Below are 11878 nucleotides of genomic sequence, written 5' to 3'. Positions count from 1 at the left end.
TAAGCAAAACTAAACCGTTAGTGCATCAAATAAATAGCTATGATGTACAACTACATATACAAGCATTGAGAAACTGTTTTTACCAACCCAGTGATGCACAAACAAGAAGGTTCAGAGAGCAAGACCTGCTTGAGTAATCAAAGAAACATTCCTCGAGGAGTTTAAGCCACAGAATCAAATACAGGTCGTCAGCTTACATATATATTGGCAGCAAGTTGAAGCGAAACGCACTCACTCATTAGCCTAAGTGTCGTTCCTTCAGCTCAACAGTGTAATATCAGCGAAACTCATTCTAATTATCAAAGAATCCATCACATATTCCCTTTATGAACAAGACGGAGTGCAGAGGCACGACATATAATACACACTACAGTGACCAGTGAAGAACAAAGAGCATCTATAAACAGTCATAAATTGTTATATTATTGTTATCACTTGGCTTTGAGCTAAATTAGTTCAGCCAAAGCTATAAAATTGCAGGAAATGTAATAAAGAAACGTTTTGGGTCCACAAATAACTTAATTCAATCTTGAGCAGTCAAATTAACCATTACAAGTTTAAAAATTAGATCTTAAAACACAGAAAATGATTAAACATTGTCTAAGAAGAACAAATGATTCAAGCATTGATAAAACATACAAATAGTTCAAACAGCAGAAACTGGATATAATAATAGATTCCATATCAGTTGCAAATAAATAATCAAATGATATATTGATAGATCTTTCATAGTGTATCATTTTTGGCAATTCGACAATAGGCCTCTCATACAAAAAAACTCATGTTACAATCATAACCATCCAATCGGAGCAAGAGCTAGCATATCAAAATCGCATAAATAGATAAGAATTAAAACCTCTCTGCCAATCTAGATGAAACTTGTCTAAGCTTCGAGTATACCTTTCCAGCAGGGGATCCCATAATGAGACTGCAAAGAGAATCCCTTGCAACTTTGATATTTTGAAAAGATCCCAATATGTGAATTTTGGAGTCAGCAATCACAATCCTTGTTTTCGTAGCATTCTCGATAGCAAACTTCGTTTTCCCACCTTTACCCGACAATCTTCCAATGGCACGCGACAAATGCTCGCCTCTAAGGGTTTTAACATCCTTAATTTCAAAGGATTCAACGTAAAGCTCGTCCATACGCAAGAGAGCAATAGCATCAACAACATCAAACCCTAACATAAACGCGTGCACAAAATCCGCACTTTTCTGAAGGTTACTGATATCCGGAGTATCATGTCGAGTTTTGAACTCAACTTTTCGAGCTTTAAGATTCATGCGAATATCAATCTTCATCTGCTCGAAAACAGGAGTATAGATTTCCAGCCATATTTTCTTTAGAGGCGAATACCTATGCGGAGGAACCGACACCTTTCTAACTTGAACTCGACCATCAGACATCTCGTGCGCCTTCAAAGGCGCAAAAGTCGGTTTATCCGGTAACCTAGATGCAACATCTGCCATTCTGGAATCATCTTGAACTGTAGTTTCAACCTCCATTATTAATCTGCCAGCCAAAAAAAAAACATGAATTTGATTTCACAAGAATAAAATCCAACAAATTCTAACCTAGGTAGCACGGACACGGGACGTCACAGAGAAACAATGTTATTTTAAAATTCCCTATGTAAAAAATGAAATTCCTGTGTCCGGAACGTTTCGAAAACGAGACGTTAGATTGAATAAAGTGTCCGTGCTACCTTCTAACTTATACCCAAATGAAAATTCACCTAAAAACATCAATTGTGAATCCAATTTGCTAAAACCCAGAACATCACACAAAAAAACGTACAAAAAATCAAATTATAAAGCTGTAAAATTTATGATTAAAAATTGGGCCCAGTTGAAAATTTACTCAACCAATTCAATCACTAACAACTACATGAACAGAGAAAAGTAAAGGAGTCAAGGGAGATTGAAGCTTACCGAATAAGGTGGAAAACTCGAACTACAAGTTGGTATCAGAGAATGAAAAGAGAGAATGAAATTAGGGTTTTAAGATTTTAATAGTAAGGCAACATTTTAGTACAAAACCTTAGAGCCCAAAGTGAGATGGGCCATTCGATTACAATCCACAATATTATGAAAATTGTTTAGATTTTTATATTTTAGTTTTAAAAAGTAAATAAAGTAAAATTAAAAAATAAATTTTGAAAATTAAATGTATATTAGTAAAATAAACTAAATTGTATTTATTAAGCAATTGAATTTTTTAAAATTAAATTTAATTTAAACTTATATTAAAAATAAATTTAAAGATTAAATTTGAATCTAATTTTTTAGTTAAATCCTGAGCAAATTACTTTAAAACCCTTCATATTTGTCATAATTCATAATTTGATATCTTTTATTTGATACCTCCATTTTAATTTTTTCAATAATTAGGACATTCTCTTAGTTTCGTTAATAATTTGGTATTCACTTTCAAACGATTTGCTATCTCACTTTCAAACGATTTGATACTTCACTTAACTATTTGATATCTCATTTTCAAACGATTTGGTACCTCATATTTAATTCCGTTAACAATTTATACCCATATTTAACAGAAGGTTGTAAGTGTTTGCAAAATTAAAATTAAGGTACCAAATTGTTTATTTTTTAAATAAGAAATATCAAACTGTGAGTTATTACATATGTGAAGAGTTTTAGAGTATTTTGCTTTAAGAATAAACATTAAAGATATGTATCATTATAAAAATAATTAGACTGAAATAACAGAGTTAATATTACAAAATTTACAAAAATATTGCATAAATAGAAGTGTGAAAACTGTAGAACTGTGTAGAATTCTATAAAAAATATAAAAACAATAGTAGTACGAAAGATTATAAAAAATAATATTAAAATATTTTTAAAAAATAAAATAAAATTGCAGAAATATAAAAAAAAGTTTGTATTAGCTCAAGAACTATACAAAAATCAACCAATCTATAAAAATCAAAAACATCCATGAAAAAATCGCCTAAAAAGGCGCTCTCATATTTTTCCATGGACTTGAACAATGAACATGTGTAATATATGAACATCATTGAACTTTAATTAGCTAATTATTTGCACATACAAATACAGATATAAATCCACAGGGTACCCTACTAACCCTAAGCATGCTTCACTACAAGAGGACTCTTTACATTATGTTTGCCATCCGACCATATGAGCTGCCCAAACACATAGGCCTTAGGTGCACCTTTGATTGTTGGCTTGAATGTAACCTTAAACTCCAACTCTTCTCCAACTTTAGTAAAAGTTAGTTTTGTCGGCTCGACGACTATGGAAACCTGTCCAGGCGCCTTTACGGTGGCAGTGTAAGTTCCAGGAGTTCCGACATTCTTAACTCTGCGAGTCGCAACGACTGGGTCGGCTAGATTTGGGACTGCAAATGAAGGGTAGTTGAGGTTGTTGAGAGTGAAATTCTTTGGGCATGTATAGGGAAAACCTGCGAATCCTTGGATGACTGAGGCGTTGTAGCCGATTGCACATAGCGCGTTCAAGTAATCAGTTGTTGTTAAGTCATAAACTAGTCCGGGATCTGCTGCGCGGTTAGGTTGTACATGTCCAGCACCATATGCTAATGGCGTTGCAGGTTTACCGCCTGCGTCGAGAATCGCTTTGCCATTGTTCCCTCTTGTTTTAGCTGTAGTATTAGAAATAATTTTATTGTATTAGTGTTATTAAATTGCAGCTAGCTAATCCGTATGTTTAATATGTACTAGGTTTGTATGAAAATCCATGTTGGATGGAAATTGACTTACTTGTAGTCATTATGGCAGATTTGATAGCTGCAGGACTCCAATCTGGATGGATTGATTTGATAAGACCAACAATACCAGAAACATGAGGGCAAGCCATTGAAGTTCCAGACATCACACCGTAAAGAGTTCTACGTTTGTCGGTGTCCAATTCGCTCGGAGATCCTGCTCCGGAGTAAGCAGCTAGTATGTTAACTCCAGGGGCAATAACATCAGGCTGGCAGCAATAAATAAAACAGAACAAGGTCAGATAATAACCAAATAATAATAGACAGATAAACCAAATGAACTATTCCTGAAAGAACCTTAAGAAGTCCTGGATAAAGTGGATTAGGCCCTCTTGATGAGAAAGCAGCCATTTGTGGAGCTGGTTGAATTCCTAATACTGGTGTTACTGGAGAAAGTGATGCAGTAGGATTTCTGCCATTGAATATGCACGGAATAAGCTAGTTTTTCACAGTTTTGAATTCCGAAATGATCAATTTATGAATCCGAGAAGAGAATTTATAATTACTTGGTGGAATTGATGTAGCTGTAAACGGCTTGACCATCAGTGTAAGTGACATGAGTAGCTGGAAGGAAATGAGGATCTGAAGAAATGTCATTTGCACTTATTGGGTCATTGGCTAGAACCATACCAGCTGCACCTAAAGCTGCAAGCACCATTCCCTTCACTAATCTTCCTGAATCTCCTCTAAGACATACTATAATCTTTCCTGTTACCTTGGCGTGGTCTAGCGATCCGTTTTTGCACAATATACTGCACAACCCGAAAGACACTCGATATATCACTAAACTTTCAGTGTATTTCAAAATCAATATGTGCTAAATAACAATTTCATTCGTTTTTTTTTTCTATTTATCATCTAGGGAGCTGGACTTTTGGGGCCTGTGTGAGAAATTGATCTCAACCACGGCCTTAGCAGAATGCTGCTCAGCGCACATACCATTTTGAGCTATAGCTCATTGGAACAATTTCATTCTTTGAATTTTTAGTAAAAATAAGATATGCTGATCGAACTTTGCGGATGTGACCATTTCAATTAAAATATTCTAAATTTCTATTCCACGAGCAATTTTTTTTGATAATTGGGGATGGGAAGCGCTTGTGGGAGCAATCGAACCCACGACCTAGCAGTTTACTATTTTTTCTTCTTAATACTTACGCGTCTTGGACTGTTGCATTTGCAGCTTTTGCATCGGCTGATTTGATCAAAGGATAAACCTTTCCGGCCGGCAAGTTTGAGGTTGAAAGACTCGATCCCTGAAATTCAAAAAACAGGGTTCGTAACCATAATCATTAACTATGTATTCAAATTAGTAGCTGAATGAATCATAAAATAAAATAAAGTTAAAAACATGAGTACATTTATATGCTTCTGATTGCCAAGAACAAGAAAACTCATGAAGCTACGGTCCAATGTACTAGCTCCAATTGTAAAAATCCATGGAGCTACATTATTTATAGTCTCCGGCCCGGGTCCTTGATTACCAGCTGAGGCAACTACCGCAATACCTTTTCTAATTGCATTAAATGATCCGATGGAAGTACTGTCGTCAAACAGATCAGTAGCGCTGCTTCCAATGGACATGGATAGAACATCAACACCATCTTTGATTGCAGCATCCAATGCAGCCAAAATATCAGCTGCGTAGCAAAAACCACTCCAGCAAATTTTGTAAGAAGCGACACGAGCTTTCGGCGATCCTCCCTTTGCGGTTCCATTGAAGTAACCAAAATAATTAGCTCCCGGAGCAAAAGCACCGCCTGCTGTTGATAATGTGTGCGAGCCATGGCCGTTGTAGTCGCGTCCGTTGTGTATTTCCTTGGGGATTACGAGTCCATTTGCTTCGGCTCCTTTGGTGAACATTTTTGCTCCTATAAGCTTTCTGAACAACAATAGCCAACAACATTCAAATTTTAAGGTTTAAAAAAGTACAGAGGAAATGAACATTTTAACAAAAAGATAATTAACGCACTTGTTGCAGTGAATTCCACTCTCGACCGTACAACTTCCTCGCCATCTTGCCGGAACTGGCCCCATTCCGTCGTCTTTAAAACTTGCTGATTCCGGCCAAACACCTGGCATTTAGACAAGTCATGATTATTTATTACTCGATCATCTTACATTACATGTATTTATACTTAGATCAGCTTCACGTCAGGCTCCAACTCAAACGGTACTAACGAGCAGGATAGCACGTACATTTCATTCAATCAATGTTTTCTGTTCTTAATTATGTATAATATAGAAAACCTTAAAATTACACCATCAACGATCAATATCGGAAAACTAACCGGTGTCAAGATTAGCAATAATAATATCTTGGCCATACTTAGCCGCGTTCCAAAGGGAGGCAGGACCAGCAACACCACGGTTTTCCAATTGAAGAAAATCCCATGAATGTGTTGTGTGTAATTCATATCTTTTATTTGGGAATACTGCTCTTACACCAGGTTTACCTGCACTTATTCAAAACATAAACATTAATAAACAATAGATAATAATAAACCTACTAATTTATTGCTAAATCCAATTTACTTATTTTTAATACATTTAGGCTACGTGCAGTTTATAATATAAAATAGGCCAAATGTTGTAAAAAAACCAAACCTTTCACAGAAGTTTCACAAAAGTCCTGACCTTTCAATTTTGTCGATTTTGGCCAAAAATGAATTATTTGGTTTCATAAAAGTTCCGACCTATCAATATTTGGCATGCCACATAGGCAAATTGACATCAAATTGAGAGTTGGCCACAAACCAAATAATTTGTTTTTGGCCAAAATCGACAAAATTGAAAGGTCGGGACTTTTGTGAAACTTTTATGAAAGGTTTGGCCTTTTTACAACATTTCGCCTATAAAATAACATGAAATAGAATAGTTATTTTATAAACAATATAATAATTATTTTTTACTTTTTCAAAAGAATATTTATTTTATAAAATTATAGAATAGCAATTTATTATATAAATTTGAATAGAAAATATTCATTTTATGCGAATTAGCTGTTTCATTATGCATCTATTATATGAATCAAATATAGTCTAGGTATGGAATATCTTACTCTTAAGCATTTGTACTTGAGATTGGTCAAGAACTGCAGCAAACCCATTCATGGATTTTGTGTATGAGTAAAGTAGTTTATTCTCATTTTGTTTTCCACTGCATAACAAAAATGAGATTAAAAAAGAAACAAAAATTCTTACAAAGTCTTTTTTTTTGTCAAAGATGGTAATCGACTTTCTAAAGTTTTATTAATTACTGAGGTGTGGACATACATAATTTAATAAAAAGATACAACTTCAATTCTTATTAAATGATTTAAAAATTAATATCGGTTCTGTAATATATACAAATCAAGGTTGCAGGAAAGTCCTGAGATTCTTAACATGTCAGCCATTGATAGGAGTGGACATACACAATTTAATAAAAAGATACAACTTCAATTCTTAAACTTTATATAGGTTTATTTTAATCATTTAAACTATTCCTTTATTTTATCCTTTTTACATATTTCCTTTTGAGCAAAAATAATTTACTGAATATATAAAAAATAAGAATTAAAACGTAATCTATAGCATAATAAAAATATTAAAAGGAAATTTTTATATTCAATTTTAGCAGGAAAAGGCGCATATATGTGCTTAATGTTTTTCCACTGGTCTACTTTGACTCTTAATATTTTTTCAAAGCGCAAAAAAGCCTAAAACATTTTTTTTTCCACAAATTTAACACCTGACTTAATGGGTGCTTAAACACCCGTTAGTTTTCCTGATGTGTAATTAAGAAAGACCATAAGACGGTGACCCTAATGTTTTGCCATGAGTGTACTTTGGTCCTTGATGTTTTACAAACAACAAATATAACCTCAACGTTTGTTTCTCACAATTTTAACATCCGGCTTAACGGGTGTTTAAACACTCGTTAGTTTTGTTGAATATAAAATGGTGAAAGTTCAAGAGAAAGCGTGTGTTTAGGTGTTTTTTCGTTTACTTTTCATTTATTAATCGTTTGAGTAAAGATTCTCTCTTAGTTAAAAAAAGGAGTTCGAATTCTCTATTAATTTTTAACACGGATAGCTACTTTAATTAATCATTAAAGTTAATATATAAATACCATACTATTTCTTCTGGTTCATAATTTGTCTGTTTGGTGAATTATTTTTGGTCCATATGATTTGATAATAATATACTCCCTCCATCCCAAAACAATAGTCCACTTTCCTCTTTTCATACAGTTTAAGAAATACAATCAATGGTCTAACTTTTCACAAATTTATCTTCATTTTTCCTATCATACCCTTATTAAATATTATAACTATAGGCAAATAGCAATAAATGATACATTTTATATAAGAACAATATGGAAAATAAACACTCTAAATTGTAATTTACAAAGAAAGTGAACTATTGTTTTGGGATAAAAAAAAGGCTTAATCACTCAAAAACCCCTCACCTTTAAACTTTTTTTTAATTCCACCCCGACGTTGAAAATTTGTCAATTTTACCCACTTTTAAATTTTCCGTTTTCAATTGTACCCCAATATTTTAATTTTTGTTAATTTTTTTAACTTAAATGATGAAATCATTCAATTAATTAAGTCTAAACATGAAATTAAATTCTTTTTTATTCAAAAAAGTACAAATAAGTCCTTTATTTTTAAAAACTAACTAAAAACCATAATCAAATTAACACTAATTTAAATTCTTAATTAATTTAACTAAATTTAAATAAATTTTAAAATATACAATTAATATATGCGAGACATGGAGAATGTTTTAAACAAATTTCCAAACGCAAAAGACGTTAATTTAATTTTTCAGGGTGCAATTGAAACAAAAATGCAAAATAGGGTAAAATTGACAAATTTTCAACATCAGGGTATGATTGAAAAGGGGATAAAAGGTCGGGTTTTTTTTAAGACATTAGGCCTAAAAAAAATAAGGCAAGTGGACTATTATTTTGGGACGGAGAGAGTAGTTAGAATAGCTATTGAGAACCAAAGCTCATATCCCAAAGATCTATCACCTAAAATTATTATTTGTCCAAATTTACCCCTTTTTAATTTACTAAGAAAATATAATAACACAAATAAAAAATTAATAATAAATGTTGGTAAATTTCAATACATAATTAATTTAATAATATATATATTTATAAATTAAAAATAATACTTTGAACTCATGTGTTAAAATTATGAGACAAAAAATATGAAGGTCGTATTTGCGCTTCGACAAACATCAAGGGCCAAAGTAGACTCATGAAAAAATATTAGAGTCATATATGTGCCTTTTTTGGATTGCTTATTGTCATGTCACCGTCTTATTGGTTTTTTTAATCACACGTCAACAAGACTAACAAGTGTTTAAACACCTGTAATCAGGTGTTAAAATTATGAGAAAAGAAAATGTCAGGGTGATATTTGCGCCTTGGAAAACGTTAAGGACCAAAATAGACCACTGTCAAAATATTAGGGTCATACATGCACCTTTTTCCAATTTAATATATAAACTTGCTAGAATTCAAGCTTATCATATAAGTAGCAATATGCTATATTTAGAAAAGGTTAAATAAAATGATAGTTTATATAATTTAAAAATAACTTGCAATAAACTGTGGGATGCAATTAATTCTGAGGATCACTGTACTTTAATTTTGTTTTTCATTTCAATTATTAAATTTTATTTACTTTTGTCATCGAACTTTGATTTTTATGAATGAGTTTTTTCAATAAAAAAATACTTAGGTGGCACCCAGATTTTAACATGTGGTAGCCGTATTTTACTAATTTTACCTTAAAAACTTATCATACATATATAATTTTATTTCAGAAGAGAGTTTTTAAGCCAAATTATCTATACATAACAAATTTGTCAGGTAAAAATAAATAAATTCCGATTGCTACTTAAGTATTTTTGCCGAAAAAATCAAAATAAAAAAATAAAGTGAAAAAAACTAAAATTTAGTAACTAACTTGATAACAATTAAAATTCAATAACCCTCCCCTAGGTAGCACGGACACTTCATTCAATCGACGTTTTCCGTTTCGGAAACGTTTCGGACACTTGACGTTTCGGACACGAAACTTCATTTTATACATAGGAAACTTTAAAATTATACCGTTTCGCCGTGTCCAAATGTCCCGTTTCCCCGTATCCGTATCCGTGTCCGTGCTACCTAGACCCTCCCCATACTATGGGATTAAAGTTGCAATTTCCTTAAATTTGGTATATCTAATCTAATTTTAGCAGTCTATCAACAGCTGCCATGTTAAACAGTAATAGGACTACCTACACCATTAATTTGTAGAAATTTTTGTTAAAAATAAATAATGATAGCTCTGTCTATCACGTCATCCATGAACTAAGTCTATCATATTATAATAAATTATTAAAATGATGATAATTTTGGAAATTCGTTTGTTATTTTTTTACACTTTTAAAAAATAATATTACAAAATTGCTATAATTTTAATGACGTGTCATAATATAATAGGTTTAGTTTACAGATAACATAATGAACTGAATATACCTAATAATTTTTCAAAAAACTATTATGAACCTTTTATTATCTATTAATAGGCTAAAGGCGCAACAAGAACTTTCAAAGTCTTTTAAGTTTTTTTTTTCCGACTACTTAAGCCTTTCATTGCTTTAAATGGTGCAAAAAACCTTTAAATATTTTAGAAAAATCACTTTATATATATATATATATATATATATATATATATATATATATATATATATATATATATATATATATATATATATATATATATATATATATACACACACTATTTATTTTAAATAAAATGAATTTGGAAAAATTGCCAGGAAAGCCTAACCCAAATGTCTAGATCCTTCAAGTGCAATTTTGAGATTACGGCTTCGAATCTCGGTGCAATCAAATTAAATTTGATTTAACATAGAATATAATATACCTAACACTAATCTAAGTTAAGATTATCTCTAATTTTTTTAGGAAAAATCAAATACTCTTTCCGTCTTTTTAGTTGTCTATTTAGACAAAATTGTACATATGAAGTTAGTGTTTTTTGTCTCAAATTATAAAGAAAAATACTAACATAGTCCTAGTAATTAATAAATGTCTTTTAAAATAAAATATAGAGTTATTTTTTAGATATGGATATATTTGAAAGATAAAATCACCTTAAATTTTTAAATGGACAAATATTTATAGACAAACGACGAAGAGAGTACAAAATTAAAGATAAATTTAAACCTGTCAGCATGAATGCCGAGTGATGACAACATGTCAAAATGTGATTGGGTCACTTTTTCATCATCGTAAATGTCTTTACCATCAGCAATTGATTGGGATTGATCCCCTAGGTAGACGACATAAGCCTGCAGTAATCAAACACAATTATATTTTAATAGTAAAAAATTAAATCTAAAGATAAAATTGAACCTAATTAATTCCACCACATAAAATTATGGAGTGAAATAACCCCTTTTCACAATAAAAATATAGCATCTATTATATATTTACATACATAATTAATGAACTTGCCTGCGGTGTAGCATAATTAGAAGGAATATACAAAAAGGAAAGTAGAAGAGTAGAAAAAGCCAAAGGGGAAATTATTGCGAGCCTTATTTGTTTATTCATCATTTTGTTTCTTTTTTTATCCAAGTAACATGAAAATTTAAAGCTCTTTTGAATTGTTTTTATATGTTATCTTTTTGCTATTTTTAGTATCAAATTTATTCGAAATATTTGGTGTTGTTACCATGTAAAAATGTTTAAAATTGATGGAGTAGCGTAATTTTAGGTTATTGGACTTCAAAATGCATGGATAATTTATGTATAATTAATTTGGTATGCAGTGGAAAATCAAATGCTTCAGAAAATTTTAATTTCTAGTTTAATGATCAATCTACCAATCTTGTTCATTGCTTGTCTGACTAATTATATTATTAGGTCTTGTCAAGACAATCAAAGCAGGAAATCAATAATTTAGAAACTCCGGACCCAATTTGATAGAAGAGTTGTGGAGTTATGTTCAATTTTGCGTTGTTAAAATCGTTTTTTTTTCTTCTTCCGGTTCATGTTCAGATTTAGAAACCAATATAATCCTTTTTCATTGTGATA

The 11878-nt window shown here is 31.4% G+C and overlaps 2 protein-coding genes across 2 annotated transcripts; both read right to left on the bottom strand.

Annotated features, from left to right (window-relative positions):
* Positions 1 to 688: 688 nt before the first annotated feature.
* LOC126687000 (uncharacterized) lies at positions 689 to 2041 on the bottom strand. Its single transcript, XM_050381344.2, has 2 exons — positions 1933 to 2041; positions 689 to 1513 (listed from the first exon to the last, which is right to left on the bottom strand). Exon 2 carries the CDS (start codon positions 1504 to 1506, stop codon positions 850 to 852), a length of 657 nt encoding a protein of 218 aa, XP_050237301.1. The 5' UTR covers positions 1507 to 1513; positions 1933 to 2041; the 3' UTR covers positions 689 to 849.
* An 837-nt stretch (positions 2042 to 2878) lies between these two features.
* On the bottom strand, positions 2879 to 11409 carry LOC126686761 (subtilisin-like protease SBT5.4). The gene is made up of 11 exons (XM_050380989.2): positions 11297 to 11409; positions 11006 to 11130; positions 6828 to 6925; positions 6058 to 6222; positions 5739 to 5841; positions 5126 to 5648; positions 4925 to 5022; positions 4273 to 4518; positions 4064 to 4178; positions 3762 to 3975; positions 2879 to 3643 (listed from the first exon to the last, which is right to left on the bottom strand). Exons 1-11 carry the CDS (start codon positions 11396 to 11398, stop codon positions 3108 to 3110), a joined length of 2325 nt encoding a protein of 774 aa, XP_050236946.1. The 5' UTR covers positions 11399 to 11409; the 3' UTR covers positions 2879 to 3107.
* Between the last annotated feature and the right edge of the window lie 469 nt (positions 11410 to 11878).

Source organism: Mercurialis annua, linkage group LG6 (genome assembly GCF_937616625.2).
Source record: "Mercurialis annua linkage group LG6, ddMerAnnu1.2, whole genome shotgun sequence".
Lineage (NCBI taxonomy): Eukaryota > Viridiplantae > Streptophyta > Magnoliopsida > Malpighiales > Euphorbiaceae > Mercurialis > Mercurialis annua.
The sequence above is the reverse complement of the archived record's forward strand: the minus strand, read 5'-3'. Positions and strand labels throughout refer to the sequence as shown.